Raw genomic sequence first — 19,925 nt, 5'->3', positions numbered from 1 at the left:
CAGATTTGTTCTAGATCCTTTCACCAGTCTTTCCAACAATTTTTTTTTTCCAAAACTGAGCTACTTCGGAAATTAAGCCAGAAAGCTGTGGAAAAATGTTCCTTAAAAATCCCTATCTCTGCAGACTTGTCTTTAGAAGGCTGTAACACCTTTCTGCGTTTACAAATAGCTGAGGCCTAAAACAAGCCACACAACTAGACCAGATAAACCTTTTGAAAAATTATGGTTCATATATCCTTATTAAAGACCACAGTGATTGATAGCCAAAATATCCCTGTTTTTCTGTATTAAGTATAGCATGGGTTCTTGTAAGTTCTATTGTTGAAAAGGCTGAATATAACTCAGATTTCAGCATTCTGAGTTGTATCCAGATCTCATCTGAAAATGCTGTCCTAAGATGAAACACTAAAGAGACACAGAAATAAGAAATCTTTGCTTTCTACCTGTTTTAATAATGACCAAGGATGTTGGAATAACTTGGCTGACTAACTTATATGAGGGGATGTAGAATTGTGTGAAGTTTGAGAGTAGGTAAGAACAAAATAACTAGCCTGGGATTAATGACAGTAGATGATTAAACTGTTTAGAAAGCTGGAACTTGAATTGAAACTGGAGACTTAGTGGTTTGGTTGTGGTTTTTTTTTTTTTTTGACACGAATGGATTTTGAATAAAGTTAACAGTTAGAGAAGGACAGGATGTAACAAGAAGGGGATTGGGGTCAAAAGAAAAGGAAGAGTCTGAAAACTGCTGGATTAGTCATAAAAGGTAAGGAATTCTGCTGATCAGTTAAGTCAAAATGAGATGAGTTACGGGAGGCCAACACAAGTTACTTAACTGGGAAGGACCCATAGGCAGCCTTCAGAAAGATGTTAAAGGTATAGTTTCATTTTTGGCACCTGTAATTGGTCTTGTCTAAAAGGTATAACTGTTCTTTCTCTCTGTGTAGGTCTGAAATGCACAATAAAACTGTAAGTCAGAGGTTTGGTTTACTTCTGGAGTCCTATTGTCGAGCGTGTGGAATGTACCTAAAGCATCTGAGCAGGCAGGTGGAGGCTATGGAGAAGTTGATTAACCTCACAGATATTCTCAAGCAGGAAAAGAAGGATGAGACCCAGAAGGTATTTTAAGCTGTCCACACATCAAAACTTTTGTTACTTAGTCATAGGAATCACTAGAACTATTTTACTGGACTAACTAGAAACATATTTATTCTACTAACTTCACTAGGTAGTATCTTGGAAGCTGTAGTATTTTGTATGCACTTTGCTATTGTCTGTCTCTTTAGCTAATGGAACCTGAGTTGAGAGCTTTGATTTGTGTAACCTGTGGCAAAGCAGAGTTGCTGATAGTGGAACTGTGCAAAACCATGCTTAAAACAAAAGCTGAAACCTGACTCTTACCATCTTTTACATTTAGTCAGTGTTCTTACAATCTGAATGTAATTTTTTTTAGGTGCAGATGAAGTTTCTTGTTGAACAAATGAGACGTCCAGATTTTATGGATGCTTTACAAGGCTTTATCTCTCCTCTTAATCCTGCTCATCAACTAGGAAATCTTCGGTATTGTCTTCAGTTCTGAAATTTACCCAGATAATTAAGTAAATGCTTAGTAATGTTAACATCAACAACATTACAGTTAAATGCTAACATACTAAATATTGGGTTTATTTAAGTTGAAGTAGTTTCAGTGCAGTGATGTAATAAATTAGAGAACAACATGATAGCTTGCTGTTCCTGTTAGATGGTAGGAACTGCGGCCCTTTTTCCATGTGTAAGGAACACTCACTGCCAAAAGAAAAATGAGTGTAGCTAACTCTTCACTTGTGGCTAGCCAATGATTAGCATTGCAGTTACTAATATAAATTTCAAGATGAAAACAGTGGTAGATTTTCAGTTCCCCGTGCATTACTTAATTTGATACCAGTTAAAATATTTTGAAGAAAATGGAGATTGTAATAGTATCATGGAAACACGATATGAGAATCTAAATATCCCTATTTCATATATATCTTTTTTTATAGGCTTGAGGAGTGCAGAATAATGTCATCTGCGAAAAGGCCCCTGTGGTTAAACTGGGAAAACCCAGATATTATGTCTGAATTGCTATTTCAGAACAATGAGATAATCTTTAAAAATGGAGATGGTAAGGTTCACATGACAATTCCATTGTTATGTTTTAATATGTATTTTTAAACAGCTTTAAAATCACCACAAGTTTATGTCCATTCTCACCTACCTACCAGCCATTCTTTTCTTGAGAGAATAAAACTTCCATTAATTTATACGAACCTTATTTCACTTGACCACTCAAAAGTGGTTATTTCTAAAAGAAATAAGATGTGACAGTATTCTGTGTTATGAAATTTGCTGTCTTATCTATTTGATTATTCCAGACTTACGTCAAGACATGCTGACACTTCAGATAATTAGAATTATGGAAAACATCTGGCAAAACCAAGGTCTTGATCTTCGGTAAGTGTTAGAGGTCATTCTTAAGCAATCCTGTTCCTAATGGTTTATGCTTTGGTTTGTTACTACCCAAAGGTAGTAAGTGAAATGCAATAAGTATGAGTGCTTTTGTATATTTTTAAGAGGATTTTTTAATAACTTTCAGTTAGCTAAACAACTGGATTCTGTGAAGTTAACAATCCCGTTTGAAAAATGTTTGTCTCATTCAAGTTGCTGTGAGGGATCTACATACCAGGAATGGCTACCAGACATCACACAAACGAGCCACCATGCTGATGGTATCTGTAGCATTTGCTTTGAACAGGTTACCAAACTTATAGTCTTCAGCAAATAAACAACTTATAAACCGGAGCGGAGAAGCTCACCTCCATGGCAGCACCAGCGGTTAGCTCCGCTGCTGGTTACCCATTGCACTGGTGTTCCAGTTTCTTAGAACAAACTAAGTGTTGCTGATTTGTTTCTGTTGTGTGGTTTTTTTAATCACAAAAAAACTTTGATGTTCCAGTGTAGCTACAAGGCTGTTTTCCTCATTAGTGAGATACTTTTGCCCTTGTAAGGAAAGAAAGTTCAGGAGAGAAAAGGGTTTCCTTAGAAGCATGACTCTCTCCAAAATCGTTTAAGAGAGAGCGTTAAACATGATAATGGTTGTTTCTTTTGGTATTTGAATAAGACTGCTTCGACTTCTCCCAGAAAAAATGTTTCAAATGCAGCTGACAGAAATGCAGATTTGGTGATGATGGGGCAGAGAACTGTGGGGAGGGGAAAAAGGGGATAAGAAGCAATTTCTACTTGTAAAAACAAATAAGTTACTGAGTCTCTCCTTTGAGTTTCACTTACAGATTACAGAATAATTTATGAACTCTAAAGAGCACATGAGTAAATGGCTTTCTGGGTATAGTTAGTCCATTAATATCTGGATGAATAATGCTGCTGACTATAGACTCCAATTACAATTTTGTATTATGTTCAGGTGCTACTTGAAAACTCATTTTGAATGTTCCATGCTGGCAACACGGTGTATTACCTGCTACTTCTGCAAAAGAATTCACAAGTCCTAAAATTCACTTTCTGAATGCTTTGATTCTGACTCTAGTATTTCAGTTTTAATATAGTTGAGTAGATATTGTCAAATTATCCTGCATGCTTTCTTAAGAAAAAGAGAATCCAATGGATTTCCAAGGCTTCCAAAAATGCATTAATAAAAGCTTAAGGAAAAATTTTATCCTGATACAAAACTAAAGAGTAACACTGGTGGATACAGTGTTTGGATACAGTGGATACATGTTACATGACTAATGGCCATTATGCTTTTTTCACAGAATCAATGACAATATATAACACACCTGTAAAACATTAAATCAGATTTTCATATCCTAAAGTCAGTACAATAACACTTGACTAGTCAAGATCATAAAACAATGCCTTTTGCTTGCTGTTTTAAAATGTTTTATTGAGAAAAAAAAAATCCTTTCTCTTACAGGATGTTGCCTTACGGTTGTTTGTCTATTGGTGACTGTGTGGGACTCATTGAGGTAGTGAGAAGTTCTCATACGATCATGCAGATTCAGTGTAAAGGAGGCTTAAAGGGAGCCTTGCAGTTCAACAGCCATACTTTGCATCAGTGGCTCAAGGACAAGAACAAAGGAGAAATGTGAGATTTCTTGTTGCTGGGTTTTCCTTGCTCACTTGCTCTTTTTGATGGAAGCTTCAAGAGAACTAAAATGTATCCAAATGGGAAATAGTCTGTATTTTTCCCTGCTCTCATTTGCCTAATAGCCCTGTTTGTATTTTCTTTGTATTTACTGGGTTTGAGTAGTCATATGACTTCTCAACAGTAAAGCAAGTTGAAGGCAGAAGAATTAAGGCAATGTGGCTTAACTGTTCCTCCTCCAAGTGAAATCTCGTGGCTGTCTTTAGAAGACAGACTGTCATTTTAACAGCTTGTTTATTGTTCCCTGTGCTTAACTATAAGTACTTCCATTTCCAGTGTATGCTGAATCTTTTCCTTCAGTAAAGTCTAGAAACTTTTCCTTCAGTAAAGTCTAGAAACTCTACTTCATTGAGTGAAAATGGTAAAATTGGTTCATACCTTTTAAATAAATGAATTGATAATTTTATATTATTGGAGTATATGTAGCAATATGTTTTCTTTGTTTTCAATAGGTATGATGCAGCTATTGACTTGTTTACACGTTCTTGTGCTGGCTACTGTGTTGCTACCTTTATACTGGGCATTGGTGATCGCCACAACAGTAACATCATGGTGAAAGATGATGGACAAGTAAGATCTATTTTTGCAAGTACATAGTCTAATATAACCTGTCAATTTGATGTTTGTTTAAAAAAAAAAAAATGAGGGATGAGCAATTCTACAATTACATCCTTTAAACGAGGAATTACTAATCTTAAAATACCTTTTGTCTTTCCAAGCTGTTTCATATTGACTTTGGCCACTTCCTTGACCACAAGAAGAAGAAATTTGGCTACAAAAGAGAGCGTGTGCCCTTTGTCTTAACACAGGACTTTTTAATAGTGATTAGTAAAGGAGCCCAAGAGTGCACCAAAACAAGGGAGTTTGAAAGGTAAGTTCCTTTCTAAAACCATTTAAATTCCAGAGAATTTTATACATAAAATGCAATTCTGGTGACCTTTAATTGTTTCACATAAACAGATATTTCTCTCTCAGTGCTGTAAGAGAGCAAATGCTCCTGTATTCAGTGCATTCTGAAGAGTAGCTAAGGATGAACAGTAACTTCTGTGAAATGTGGGACAGAAGTGTATCTCTCCCTGATGATCACCAGGGAAGCACTGTTCACAGCAATTGATCAGGAAACTTGCTTTATGATCTGGAATGTCACCACAAATAAGTAAAATGTCTCTGTGTACCCCTTTAGAGTTGTTGAACGTTTGCATAAATTGAGAATTGAGGCTAGAAATTTTGACTCTTGTACCAGTCTGACCACCACTAAGTCTTACAGTAGTTAAAATAATCTAAGAAGAAAGATAAGAGTGTCTTTCTTAACATTTGTTGGATTTTGTTAAACTATGAATACCTTTTATCTGTATGTAGTTGCTTCAAAATCTTTTTAGAGGTGAGAAAGAAAATGCGTCTAACAAGGCAATATACTGAGTGCTGTCTTTTTGTGGGTGTGGTTTTTTTCTATCTCTTCTAGGTTTCAAGAGATGTGTTATAAGGCTTATCTAGCAATTCGGCAGCATGCCAATCTGTTCATAAATCTCTTCTCCATGATGCTTGGCTCAGGAATGCCAGAACTGCAGTCCTTTGACGATATTGCGTACATTCGAAAGACCCTTGCATTGGACAAAACTGAGCAGGAAGCTCTTGAGTACTTCATGAAGCAAATGAATGATGCTCACCATGGTGGCTGGACAACAAAAATGGACTGGATCTTCCACACAATAAAGCAACATGCTTTGAACTGAAGTGCAAGTGAAGAAAATGAGAACTAATAACCCGCTTTGTGGGTACTACACTGTTAATACCTGTTAGCAGCAAAGACTGGTTGCATAGGAATTGCACAAACCATGAATGATATTAGAACTTATGGCAAGAAAAAAGACGAACTGTTCAGACAACTGTTGAAAAACAATGTAAAACAGGGTTTCAGATAGCACTAAAATTGTACACTTCAAAAATTAAGCTTTAGTATGATGTGTGACTTCATGTTATGCCTTAAGCCCAAAAAGGTAAACTTGGGAAGAATGTTTCCTTTTTTTATTTGATAGGATTATTTAGAAGGAAAAAGAAAATAGTGCCAGCATGAATATAGAGTCCATCACATATTACCTTAGGTCTGGTACAGCAGGTAGAGACTACGCTGGAATGAGAAGCATTGAAAGAAAGTTCAAGTGGTAGTTATTTAAATACAATGTAATTTGAAGGGAAGGAGTTTAAGCTCAAAGATCTAAAAATAGTGAGAGGACAGTGCCTTTTAAATGTGCTCAGAGGCATTAACATACATGGGGTTTAGATGATCCTTTGATTTCTGGGTCTGTCATCTGCACAGTTTCAGAAAACAGTGGGAAATAGGCCCATTCAGTATGGTGTTTCTTCTGCTCAGTATTTCTAGGGGTGCAATTCATGCCTTCACAAAGAAACTTTTCTTATCATCCCCCAAAACTGACTACCCTGGAAACTGAATGGTCAGAATTGGGTTTAGTGCAACAAAGAGTTGTAGTGTTCATCTTAGGTTTGCTTTAATCTAACTTGAACTGAATAGATTTTTTTCATACATGTTTTCCAAGAACCTAAAAAAGGTGAGTTATTAAGATTATTGAAAGATTATTTTTTTATAAAGGCTATTTATATAATAGGAACTATTATTAATATATATTCTTTATTTACATGATTTGTCCAATATTCACTCCTTTAATTTTGCAGCCCAGTTCTATCTGTCCAAGGCTCCCACTTCCCTTAATGTTACTGAAGGTGACCAGTTAGAGGACCAAATTCAGCCCTGGTGAAAGAGGACACAAGTGCCATTGAAATAGTGGGAGACACACCCACTAATGCCAGAGGTGAACTTGGCCTAAGACTCTTTAAAAATAACTAAAAATTAGGACAACACTCTTCACATTACTGAAATGATATGCTGGCTATTCAAGGAACGTGTGTTTAAACCCTCAACTTCTGGGTCCATCATTTCTCCTCTTTCTTCCTCCGCTCTGGAAGTGGTTGTTTAATCCAGTAACTGATACATCAGAAATAGCTCTTTAAATTTTCAATATGATCAATAATAAGCAGTTCAACATGCAGCAGATTTGTTGGCTAGCTCAAAGCATGTGGAGTTACCAAACATTTTATAGCTTTGTCTGTTTTGTGTGTGTAATATGTATTTGTAAATCTAGTTGTTGTCCTCCAACACAATTATGATGTGTGCAATCAATTAAATTGGCACCACTTTTTTGAAACTGTTCAGAGTAAAAAGGATGTCAGATTGCCCTCATGCACAACTTCAGGAAGGACTGTTTTTCTAACTACTAAAAAGGTTGTTTCTTTTTTTTTTTTTTTTTAAATTAGTGAAACCCATAATTCTGAGGGTGATGTTCCCCTTAACATTTTAAGCTTGCTAGATTGGCAGCACTTGAAGTGAATTCCAAAGGTCTGGGGCTTTCGGGGTTTCAACTCATTCACTTCCAAACACACACCGAGGTGCCACTCAAAAAGTGCAATACCACATGTAATATAAAATATGCTGACAGCTGGTGTTAGATTAGAATATAAGTATATAAATAAACTGTACTTTGTGCAGGCTGTACTGATGAGGTAATGAGTGGTTGGCTTAATTTAGCAAATTGTAATGTATTTAAAAAATGTGCAATCAATTACGTTATGAAAGACTTTGGGGATTCTAAAGCCAGAATTTTGGTTTTTGAAGATCCTTTCATAGTCAAGCTCTTGCAGTTAATTACTGTACACGTAGATATTTGACAATGTTGTGGGGGGGAAAGGTGTCTTTGTGAAAACTACAGAAGTTCCAGGAATAGTGTGGGAAATGTGAAGTTTTTTCCTTAGTTCTACTAAACCCTTTGGAGTAGTACAACAGACTTCCCATTATTCTGTACTGACTGTTACATATTCCTTTTTTTCATATGAATATTTTTACTCCTGCTAACCTTGGTCATACTTTATAGAGCAAAATTACTTTTGTACATATTACTTTGCAGTCAACACTAATGGTGTAGCTCTTTGAAAACATGGCTTTGTTTCAATGAGTTTAATCTTTTGTTTGCAAAATCTGAAACCCTGTTGGCTATAACTCTTAATTTAACAGAGTAAAATTGTTGCACAAATGCCACATTAGGTGCTACATGATCATTATTTATCTATTAATGAAACAATGTTTTACTTTTTTTTTTATATAGGAGGATGGTTGGACTTTTCCAACCAGGATGGAAAGATAACTCAAATCTTTTGCATCCTATGAGCCCACCTTCTTTTGTACTTTACCCCCTTCTTAATGATATACTTGTGTAAATATGGGTATAAATGTCTTTCAGTTCAAACATACAGTGTTTTGCACCCTTTTTGCACAAACCAGAAAGGTATGAGGAATCAGGCTCTGTTTTCAAAGCTTACTGCAACTAAATGCTGTGCATGAGCTGTAGAAGTTCATATGGACATCAAATAATAAAAGAAAGGAAACATAGTGATATAGACATACTGTGATGCGGGGTAATTATAGTCGGTTTTATTTTTTTTAATGGGGAAGATCATGGGCGTTAAGCTATTGTTCCTACTGTAACCAAGATGGGCATTTGGAAAACATTCTGCTGGTGTTTTGGGGGGGAAAAATGGTTTCTCAGCTTCAAAGCATTTAATACTAATTACCTTACGTTGTTACACTACTTTTCTGATATAAATTCACTGAAGGTAATGGAGTTACTATTGACTTAGGTTGATGTAAATAGGGCGATGTCATCTATTCTCAATATCAGAAATAAGATCTGCTTATTGACTGTGAAAGCACCTGTAACTGAGCTCTAGTTTGTTTTGGATTGCTTGGAATTGGAATTTTTATTTTCTTTAACTATTCCCGCTTCATGGACATTGAAAAACGTTCCCTTTATTCTGAGTATCAAACGCACAAAGCACTAAGCAGCTTGTTTTGGGCTTGGGTTAAATCTGAACACATTGTTCCTGCAGAACTTCGTAAGAAAACTGCTGGAGCAAGGAGCCCAGGACTGGGCAGTACGTGTTACTGCAAAGCATTAGGAAGAAATTAGTGAAATATCACTTTAAAGACTAACCTCATCAACTGTGAAGCTAGTCAGGTTTGACTTAATGACAAATCAAGCAGGTTGCTGCTGATTAGTGTTTTTTTTAAATACATTCTTTGATTTCCTGGAGGTAGCTCAAAAAGCACCTCTGACTTGTGCACAAGTTCTGTTCAGAAGGAGTGCATTTGCAGGTTTTTTCAGACATACTTTCAGTATAAATTGGGGGGAGGGGAGAGAAGACATTTAAGTATTTAAATAAAACCAAAATTGTCAGTGCTTTGGTATCTTGTGGAGAAGATAAGCCTGCATATTAAAGACAATTTAGAAATTACTGAGCTTAGAACTCTGTATGTGCTGACTGCTGCTGGTCTTCTGGAGGATTGGTTTTTCAGCTTTCCTTTCCACGTAAAATGTTAAAAGCCCTTTAGCAGTCAGTAACATGTGTCTGTTGACAACTTGAAGGCATTTTCTTTGTCATTCTACAACTGGCATGTTCCTTGTCATTTAATAATGGCACGTTCCAGCACCTGTTCTAAATGATAATTGTGAGTTCCTCCTGTTCTGCATGTCTGTACAGGTTGCAGATGTGGGCTGGGCCCATTCAAAACAAAAAACAAAAATGAAGCCACTGAAATTATTGTTCTGTTGGTGTCTTTAACAGTTTTAAAATATTACAAGTTAATGAAAATGGTGTGGTATTACAGAGAGAATTGTAATTGCTGCTTCTGAGATTTTTTTTTTTAAATCTCCATGGTTTCTTTTTTATTTTTGTTTTAGTTTTACTTGAAAGAAGAACCACACTTTCATTGTTGGTTTTATATGGCTTTCATTTGTTTTTTTTTTTTTTCATACTATGTAGCTGTAGATATCATTGCAGTTTGTTGAATCCCCATTTTAATTTTGTAATATACGTTTCATACAAATAATGAATTTTTATCTTTTTTGTGCTGAAAGTTGTCTCAGTTTAGGGTAAGGTTCTCTCTGTCCAAAATGATGGCCAGCTCACCACCCAGCCCTGCAGTTGATGGTGTGTGGGTTGGTTTTTAATCTGTTTCCTGTGAAGGAAGCCAACTAGTAACTGCATATAGAAGTTTTCAGTTTGCATACACTAACCAAGGTGCCCTGGTCTTTGGGAAGTTCTGATTTCTGTGTGCAGATATAACACAGATGTCATTAGAAACACTCTAAATTCACAACAGTGAATAAAATCAGAATTAGGCTCTGTGTATATTGAAGTCCCAGATTACTTGTTCATATGATTCAGTATGAAGGGTGCTCTTTTATGATACGAATGGGTACTAGCTGCCTGATTAAATCCTTGACTGTCTCATTTGGAAATAGTCTTTCTTTATTAACTAGCCTTTTTAGCTCTCTAATTCATAACTGTGGTAATTTTGTCTGTAGTAGCTTTTATCTGTGAGACTTTGAGGTTTATTGCTTATTACCTTAAAAAGAAAACTCTTATTTCCTCTTCCTACTTGTGAACCCACACTCGGGAGAAATACAGTTGTTCTTAGTGCAGTATTTAGAGTACAGCATTCTTTACTTCTGAGCTTTCTGAGATAGAATTCAAAAGTACAAGAATGTGCTCTGTTAGCTTTCCTGACCGCAGTACAGAGGTGGGCCCCTCTGTCCACATCCCTTCCTTCTCCAGCACCCCTCTCCATGAAAATAGACATGCCCGTAGTCTAGGAACAACTTAAAATATTTGCAAGAGAAGATTAAGCAATGCTGTTAGCTTTCCCATTGATTTGCATTAATGTCTTAAGTGTCCTTCCTGTCATTTCTGGCCTCCCTCATGCTGAAAAAAATCTGTCTCACATACAAAAAATACACTATCTTGACTCCTGAAGTTCTGGTGCCAATTCCCCAGTAGCTATAAAATAGTTTAGGAACCGTTTAGTTCAGTGTAACACTATCAATTAAATTAGGAACCTGTTCCAGTATTAGAATTACTCCCAGTTAAACTTGACAATTGTATTGCTGAAGTTACTGAAAGCCTGATTCAAGCAGAAGCTCTATCTCCTGAGGCTCTTATGTCTGCTGTAGCTCAATCCATGAGGTCCAATTTGTGTATGTTTACAGCTGTGGTCTAATTCTGCTTTGCTTATTGGTCTATATATATTAGCTCAATTCCCAGGATTCAGTAATAGTGTTCTAAAGTCTATATTATCAACTGTACCAGGCTGTCCTGAGTTGTCTTACTGTTTTGTTTGGGGCAGGAGTAAGAGAAAGGGAGGAAAGAGAGAATTCTTCTCATCTTATAGCCACTGTGGTATACACTTATTTTTTTTTGTGTGTGTGTGTGTGTGTGAATATAAATGTATAACCTCATCATCTGGGAGTATCATCTTCTCTCTCCTTTCCCCATTCCACCTCTGCAAGTTTTAAGTGTATAGCCACATATACTACCAAAATCCCTTTGCTCGCTTGGAGATCATCCACTCTGACTGCCCCGTTTGATGCAGGGTCAGCTAGAGCAGGCTGCCCAGGCCATCCCAGAGGGAAGGATTCCCACTAAAAGCTTTTTCTTGATGAATGAATGTTTGAATGAAATTCCTTCTATTTCATTGCCTAACGTCCTTCTGTAGGGCACCAAGAAGAGCCTTGCCTGTCGTCTTTACCTCCTCTGGCAGGTATGTGTGGGTGCCCTTGAGCTTTCTCTTCAGCAGTCTAAACAATCCCAGTTCTGTCTCACACTGTAGGTTTCCTATGTCTTTATGGCTCATGCTGGACCAGCTCCAGTATGTCCATGTCACTTATACTGGGGAGCCCAACACTGCTGGTTTGGTCTCCCCAGTGCTGAGCAGAGGATCAGGGATCCCCTCCCTTGACCAGGATTCTGCTGGCATTTCGCATAGACAGAGCCCAGGAGCATGTATTCTCTTGATGCTTATGCTGCTTTATTGAAGCTAGTGGCAGTTTATGTCTGCATCAAAAAAGAGAGTATAAACACTCACCAGTGTTGAATACCTTTTTAAAACAAGACAAGTTATCTTTGAAATAACCACTATGGAGGGCTGGGGGGGTGTGGGTGGGGGTGGGGAATGTTGGGATGTGTATGTCATTCTGTAATACAGGTCCTGTGGTATAATAGCTAGAAAACAAGAAATTTTTAGTAATAATGGGCCAAAACAATTTTAAGAGATGCAGTGAAATGCATGTATTGTTGTACTAAGAAAGTCTTGCAGCACATTTAAAAAAAAATCCCTTCTGCTGTGCTATTCAAGTAACAAGCAAACTTTGGCCTATGCCTCTTAACTGTAGTTCATGTTTAAGGGGAACTGTAAAAAGTCTTTTTATTTATCTCCGTTGTCTGTATCACATGCTGTTAATTAAAAAAAATACTACTTGGGGTTTTTATCACACTTTTGAGTGTTACTGTATATACTAAAAGCTAAATTAAAATAATATGGTTGGTACACTTGTTCTGAAGTGAGAATTTATAGCAGCTTGAGTCGTGGAGGTGTGATCTGGTATTTTGGCCTTCTTGGAAAGGCTTGAAGAAAGGAGGTAGAAAATGCATACATCTGTTAATTTAGGTGGGGGAAAATACCGAAATTAGCCTTATTTATGGGTATAGCTATGTGAGAGGTCTTAACTGCACATGGTGTTCACTATTGCATACACTGAATAAGTGACTTAGTTCAGATGTTGTCTCAGAGCTGTGAGAGGAGAGCAGGCAGCGTGGAAGCATTTCAGCAGAATGGCAGCAAAGCCTCTTTGAAGTCGATCTGTTTTGGTTTTGAGAACTATGAAGTTATTTCATCACCAAAACTATATTTAAAAATAAAAACTAGGTTGTATTTTTGTCTCTAGTGCTGACTTAAAAAAAAAAAGTGAGAAGCATATTTTGGAAATTATACATTAGCAAGTGTGAGAATGTGAGCTTGTAATAGAACTGCAAAAGTTCTGTGGAAAATGCTTTATTTTAGCCTTCAACATCCAACGAACTGTTACTGTGGGAGGGATTTGAGTTCTCTTGCTGAGGATTTGAGTTTTTGGAGGCATGATGAAATCAGGTCACCACTACGTGTCTTTGGTTCACTCAGTTATTTCAAAGCACAAATAGAGCTCTAGCATGAAGAGGCTTTTGTCAATAAAAGTGAAAGGCAACCTGAGAGAGCACTTATCTCCCAGATTTCACCACATCTATTCTCAGCAAGACCTGATGTTGAAAGAGGAGGATCTTTGCCTGGACTTAGATCTGTTCTGTACATCTCACATATCCAATAACTGACTGAGGTGGCAGAGTATAAAGATGTGCTGTCTTTCTCTGATCAGTGTTGTTGTTGCCCTCTGGGTGCAAACCGTAAGGGATGCCCTGAAACGCATATGCTGCACAGCTCCCCTGCTTTCTCTGTGAAATGTGAGTCAGGTTGGGGCCTTCCAGAAAGGAAAGAACAAGTCCTCCTATAAGGAGTTAAGATGCCCAGATTTGTCACCTCTTGGCTGCACAACAAGATATTCTAGCTCTGCAGCTTGCAAGCTCAAAGCTGAAGTGCCTCCCATCCCAACAGCAGTCTGCCTCTGCTGCCACAGGTAGGTAAGTTACCATGTGCTATGTGTTTAAACACTTTACCCCATTCTTATTTCAGCTGATTGAAAAGAACATCACCTGTGTTGCCTGTTTAAACCAGGAGGTACTTTCACCTGGGCTTCCTTCTGTTTCCAGTTAGAGCAAGTTCAGAGTGATTAAACCTGACCCTGATCTGTCTGAAGATCTCAGCAATGCGGCAGTTTCAAAAGCGAGGTGAATTTTCTTTCTAAAGCATCGATGAAACCTTTTGGTGCCTGCAGCTTTGAACTGTATCTATGACTTCAAAGGGGGATCCTCATATTTTGTTCTTTCATTGTCTTGCCTTTTTAGCTATGTGGTTGGGCTGCGCTGTTCTTTTTCTTCCACAAAGAGAAATCCAGTCAAAACATAAAGACGACATTGTGCTTTATGTGAAAGTGGCTTGGCAGCATGATTGTGTCTCACTAAGGACTGGATTGAAAGGAAAGGGTTGTGTGGGTTTAGTTTTCTTGGTTTTTGTTTTTCTTTTGTTTGGGTCTTTTTATCTTGGAAGGGGTTTGATTTTGGATTGTTGCTGCCCTCCACTGGGCACTAGCGAAAGTGTTGGTTTTTTTTTTCATTTTCACAGTATTTACGTAGGAAACTTTGCCATGAACAGAAATATGCAAGCATCCACCCAACAGGATGGCTGTAGCTAATTCATGGGGACTTCATCCAAACCAGACTTGGAGGAAACTCAGGTTCCTATAACTGGGATAAGCAGTGCAGCACAAACCCGAGAGAGACGCTAAAATCTTGATTGGCAATTCTCAAGAGCAGAGAGATGAATCACATTATTTTCTGAGCCCTCAGAACTGTGCTTTGAAAAGGACCACTGTGCTTCTATTCGTGCTGCTTGCCTTCAAAACGCATGACCATATGGTGAAAGCTTTTCCTGCGTGGCTGCAACCCAATCAGCTGCCCCTAAAGCCCTGTTTGTCTGAGAAGTCAGAAAAGGCTGAAGGCAGTTTATAAAATCCTAAGTCTAGCACGACGGCGCCGGCCTTTGGTGTGGAAGAATCGGCCCTCAGCACAGCCTCCAACGCCGAGAGGCAGCTCCTCGTATAACAACGGGGCGGCAGAAAGCCCTGCCGGCAGCCCCCTCGCCACCCCCCGCCCGACCGCTGTAGCGGAGCCGGGAGGCGCGTTCTTCTCAGCGCCGCGCCCGCCAGGGGGCGCCATGATGGCGGCCGCCGCTCGGCTCGGCCCGCCCCGCCCCTTCCCCCGCGGGGTGCGCCGCGTCCGGAGGCGGCTGCGGTGCGGGCTGGGCGCGGAGCGGAAGGTGAGTCCCGGCGGCGAGGCACGGGAGGGGCGGCCGCGGTGTCGCCCGGAGCCCCGGGGATCGGCGTGGCACCCGCGGGCGCCCGCCTCCCTCCGGCCGTTCGCCCCGCGGGGCCGCTCACCGCCTTCTCCCGCCCGCCCCCATCTTAAGCCCTGTCCCCGGCGCCATTTGAAGCGCGAAGCCGCGTTTCGGCGCCTCCGCGCCTCCCTCCTCCGCCGGCCGCAGCCGTGACTCACGCTCGGTCGCGCGCTCCCGGTGTCGGCTCGTGGCTGGGCCCTCCCTCGCGGAGTCCGCGCTGCTGCCTCGCTCTGCCCCCGCCCCTCCGGCCCCGCTAGGCCGCGGCTCGGGGAGGGGCGGCGGGGCTGGCAGCCTCACCCCGCCGTGGTCTCGGTGCGCTGTGGGCTCTTCCCTCGCGACCGAAGCGATGGCGGCGTTCGATGCCTCATACAGCACTGAAGCGGTTCGCCCTGAGGTTGGCCCGTTACAATAAAGCTGTGCTTCGTACCGATTGTTCCATCTCACGAGAACGTCGGTAACGTTATAGGAGATGTGTTTTTCTCTCGCTTCTGAAGCTGGGCCTGTGAGTGCCCTAGTGCCGCAGAACGCCTCGGGTTCCGTTTGCAGCACTGCAGTTACTTGGGCCGACGCATCAGCCCAGCCGGTTTGGTGTCATCTTCTTTCCCTTCGGGAGCCGCAGACAAAGGGCAGCCCGGGCTGTGCGCTCAGCAGCGCTGATGCTCCCAACCGAGCACTGCTATCGATTCCATGTGGTGTTTTTCAGCCTTACAGTTAGTAACAGTTGTGCATTTGTTTCTGTTGTGATTATTTGAGGGATTGTTTTTTCTTTATTTTATGATTAAACTATATTAAACGATGTCCTTCCACAGATGAAGGCCTCGTGCTGCTGCATTTGCTGTATGTGGGAGCAGTGCAGCTGTCAGCCTCCGAGCTGCTCTGCTTGCTGACTCTGAAGAGTGTGGGATTTTTGGTAAGATGACATCACCAGCGTGAAAGTGTTGTATGAAAGTCTCTGCCCCAGGGTATCTGATCTCTGACAGAAGGCAGCATGCAGGAGAGCAGCCTTTAACACACCATGCAGTGGCTGCAGCCTCTATGGTGAACCTTCTTACTCCAGGGGCAGGAATACAGAACTACTCTTTGTTACTTGTGTGCTTTGAATATTTTCTTAATTGTAACAGAATAGATAGAAGGAATGTAAGAAAACCTCCTTGTGTGGTGTTTGGGGTTTCAGAATACTTGTATTTATCAGCTTATACCTTTCATGAAACAATACAAGTCTAGCTAATTCTTGAATGTTTTCACTTTATGATTAACATAGACTGTTCAAAATGAATGAGCATCCTAAGAAGAGGAAACGGAAGACACAGCACCCTTCTCGATATTCAGGTCAGCCTAGAGCTCCAGTTATGTACACTTCATTTAATTTTTCTCAGAATAATAGCTTTATGTTTGTACCTGGCAAATAAGTAACATACAAGGGGTGGGTTAAGATGCCTTCTGCTGAACATGCAGGGTGCCCACCCTGCATGCTCTGTTCTTAGGCCACTTTCAGTCCATGCATTTGAGCAGGTTTGTTCTCTACTCCTTGCACGTTGGAAAGCTTGCACAGACCATAAAGTGCAGATGATTCTACTGACACACAAGGGGAGAAATTTCCTGGAAGTTGGGATTAAGGGGTCGGTAAGCATTCTAGTCCATAAGCATTCAGCACTGCATTAGCTGTGCTCCACTCACTGTCTTCAGAGGAAGTAGTTCAGCAACAACCGTATGTGATGCTCTGAACACCAGGGCAGCAGCAGAAAGTGGTAAATCAGAACAGGGACATTAGTAGACCAGCACAGAATGCTCATAAAGCAAGAAGTAAAAACGTAGCCAGTGAGAATTTTGGTGAATAACTAAATCCATATGTAGCTACATCAGTTTGTTAGCGTAAATCTCTTCTTTTTTTTTCTAATATAGATTCTTCAGGTGCACCTAAATACATAGACAATAGTGGGATTTTTTCTGACCACTGCTACAGTGTTTGTTCTATGAAACAACCAGACATAAAGTTTTCTGAAAACAGAGGTAAGAGTGCATTTTGGGGTCTTGCTTTGTAATGCTTGACTAAGCGTATTGTGCTCCGATTTGTAGAAGTAAATAGAAAACAAAACACATAGTGGTTCTCTCCTGAGCATTGTTCTGATTTGATGTCCCTCAGACTGAAAATTATATTTCAATTATAATAAGTAAAAAAACCCTACTTTTATCTTTGCAGGTAGATACCACAGTCCGGTGCAGAGCATAGACACAGATGATGATGGCAGTCCAGTGCATGCTGGGACTTCTCAGTGGAGTGGGTCACATTCAAATGTAGGGTTGCACTATACAGACCCTAAAAAGAAGGATAAAGGTAAGTGTGCATTTGCAGCTTACATACTAGGAAGCTGGAAGCTACAGATACTGGTGTTTAATGTAACAAATGCTTTACTTTCTTGGTTTGACAGAAGAGATCAAGGTTTTTTAGCTTACATTATTTGTTAGCTGTAGTCTCAGTGCCTGGATGATAATGTTTGCTTTTTGCACTTACAGGCTTCTACAACCAACTAAATACGCACCCAGCTTCTTTGCAGGGTTGTTTGTTATTGTTTTGTTTTTTTAAACTGACCTTTATTATCTACTTGCTCCTACAGATAAAGCTGCTAATAATGGAATGTGCAAAGACATATGTGACTCACCTATATTCAGCGACAGCCCTACAGAAGAAGAAAAACCTCTTGATATTCAAACTGTGGAAATTTCTACAACAGAAGTTAATGCTGTAGAAGTCCATGATATAGAAACACAAACTGTGTCACCTGAGAAGCTAGAAGCTGAGGACCTAGAGGAGATCCCTCTTGAAACCTGTAAAATCTTTGAGAAGAACCAGGCTTTGAATATCACAGCTCAGCAGAAATGGCCTTTGCTGAGAGCCAACAGCAGCGGCCTGTACAAATGTGAGCTCTGTGAGTTTAACAGCAAGTACTTCTCTGATTTAAAACAGCACATGATCCTGAAGCATAAGACGTGTGCGGACACTCATGTCTGTAAAGTTTGTAAAGAAAGTTTCTCCAGCAAAGTGCAGCTCATTGAACATGTGAAACTGCATGAGGAGGACCCATACATCTGTAAATACTGTGATTACAAAACGGTGATATTTGAGAATCTGAGTCAGCACATAGCAGACACTCACTTCAATGACCACCTTTATTGGTGCGAGCAGTGCGATATGCAGTTCTCCTCCAGCAGCGAGCTGTACCTGCACTTCCAGGAACACAGCTGTGACGAGCAGTATTTGTGTCAATTCTGTGAGCATGAAACAAATGATCCAGAAGATCTGCACAGCCACGTGGTGAATGAACACGCGTGCCGACTGATAGAGCTCAGCGACAGCTATCATAACAAGGAGCGTGGACAGTACAGCCTCATAAACAAAATCAGTTTTGACAAATGCAAAAACTTCTTTGTATGCCAAGTGTGTGGCTTTAGGAGCAGGCTGCATACAAATGTCAACAGGCACGTAGCTATTGAACACACCAAAATATTCCCTCATGTTTGTGATGACTGTGGAAAGGGCTTTTCAGGTATGTTGGAGTATTGCAAGCATTTAAGCTCTCATTTATCTGAAGGGATTTATTTGTGTCAGTACTGTGAATATTCAACAGGACAGATTGAAGACCTTAAAACCCATTTGGATTTCAGGCATTCCACAGACTTGCCACATAAATGTACTGATTGTTTAATGAGATTTGGAAATGAAAAAGATCTTCTAAGTCATCTTCAGATACATGAGACAGCTTGATTATTTTCTTTCCCTGCAATAAGCTTGTTAGGATTGGAATTCAAAACACAATATTAAATACAGTTTTAACAGCACTTGTACAATTCTAATGTTTTTACATCAACAAAACATGTATAATGGCTTGGTGTTACGAATTTCATTTCCTAGAAGTTTCAGTAGGTATAATCACACGCACAGTGTGATGGATCACATTCTGGGGGGAGGGACAGTGGGAATAGTTGCACGTCATAATAATTCCAATGGTTATCCTGCACTGTCACATGAAAGGTGCAACAGCAGCTCTTTGAGTTTGAAATGACAAAAAGAGAAAGCCAGCTTCTCCCTCCATGCTGAAGTAATACCATACTGATCTCAGCTACATCTCCTGCTGATGTTACCCTCCACAGGAGCAGGGCACTGCTCGCTTTTAGAAAATGGCACCCGCCTGCTGAAGATTACTGTGTTCCAAAAATTCCTGGGCAATGAGAATGTCAAAATTCATATGTCAGCCTGTATTGACCACCTTGTATTCTTGATAAGCTTTTAAAATTAGTGTCTTTCTCTCAAGGGTACCTATCCTACCTCATCATTTGTTTCAGTCTTTAGTCAGTGTTCAATTTCAAATCCTGTCCCAACAATGCTTTCATCCACACATTTAGTAGGGACTGCCAATATCACTTTTATTTCTTTTATTTACCTTCACTTGCTGTTTTTGCTCTGATGCACAAAGGAGACGTTTACTGCTTATGTGCAGTCTGGAGCAGTTCTAAGGGGATGTGTGAAGTGATCCAGCTGAGAATAGTGTAATCTTCGTATCTAAAATCTTAGTTTAGCTCTGAAATATGTCACCAACCTCATTTAGAGAAAGCCTCTGTAAGTAAACTAGTTCGTAATTATTATAATTCTGTAGATTTGTAATTAGCTTTCTATGACTAGTAATTTGAGGGAAGTGATGTTAAATCTGTATGTGATAAACTTAAATGTACTGGTTCAAACACTGGTATACTTCAAAATAAATAAATCATTTAAAAGTGATTTAGTACAGCTATTCTGAT

The 19,925-nt window shown here is 39.7% G+C and overlaps 2 protein-coding genes across 10 annotated transcripts in view; both read left to right on the top strand.

Annotated features, from left to right (window-relative positions):
- PIK3CA (phosphatidylinositol-4,5-bisphosphate 3-kinase catalytic subunit alpha) overlaps nt 1–12,632 on the top strand; it is a 40,660-nt gene extending 28,028 nt beyond the window's left edge. For all 4 annotated transcript variants that reach the window (XM_085232937.1, XM_085232934.1, XM_085232936.1 and 1 more), the window contains 8 exons: nt 948–1,119; nt 1,454–1,560; nt 2,022–2,143; nt 2,394–2,472; nt 3,950–4,120; nt 4,633–4,750; nt 4,900–5,051; nt 5,643–12,632. In XM_085232937.1, coding sequence (XP_085089063.1) covers nt 948–1,119; nt 1,454–1,560; nt 2,022–2,143; nt 2,394–2,472; nt 3,950–4,120; nt 4,633–4,750; nt 4,900–5,051; nt 5,643–5,913 — 1,192 coding nt within the window. In that variant the 3' untranslated portion in view covers nt 5,914–12,632. The remainder of the gene's footprint in view (nt 1–947; nt 1,120–1,453; nt 1,561–2,021; nt 2,144–2,393; nt 2,473–3,949; nt 4,121–4,632; nt 4,751–4,899; nt 5,052–5,642) is intronic.
- Nucleotides 12,633–14,900: 2,268 nt separating this feature from the next.
- Nucleotides 14,901–18,965, top strand: ZNF639 (zinc finger protein 639). Of its 6 annotated transcripts, none has more exons than XM_085232945.1 (6): nt 14,901–15,050; nt 15,938–16,038; nt 16,390–16,457; nt 17,031–17,138; nt 17,329–17,463; nt 17,744–18,965. In XM_085232945.1, exons 3-6 carry the CDS (start codon nt 16,400–16,402, stop codon nt 18,889–18,891), a joined length of 1,449 nt encoding a protein of 482 aa, XP_085089071.1. In that variant the 5' UTR covers nt 14,901–15,050; nt 15,938–16,038; nt 16,390–16,399; the 3' UTR covers nt 18,892–18,965. The 6 variants fall into 6 exon arrangements, with proteins under 6 accessions (XP_085089071.1, XP_085089068.1, XP_085089070.1 ...); XM_085232942.1 differs by having other exon boundaries at nt 16,390–16,475; XM_085232944.1 differs by lacking the exon at nt 14,901–15,050 and adding an exon at nt 15,389–15,522 and having other exon boundaries at nt 16,390–16,475.
- The last annotated feature ends 960 nt before the right edge of the window (nt 18,966–19,925 follow it).

Source organism: Meleagris gallopavo, chromosome 11 (assembly GCF_905368555.1).
Source record: "Meleagris gallopavo chromosome 11, MGAL_WU_HG_1.1, whole genome shotgun sequence".
In the NCBI taxonomy this organism is placed as follows: domain Eukaryota; kingdom Metazoa; phylum Chordata; class Aves; order Galliformes; family Phasianidae; genus Meleagris; species Meleagris gallopavo.
This window is presented reverse-complemented; position numbering and strand designations above follow the sequence as displayed.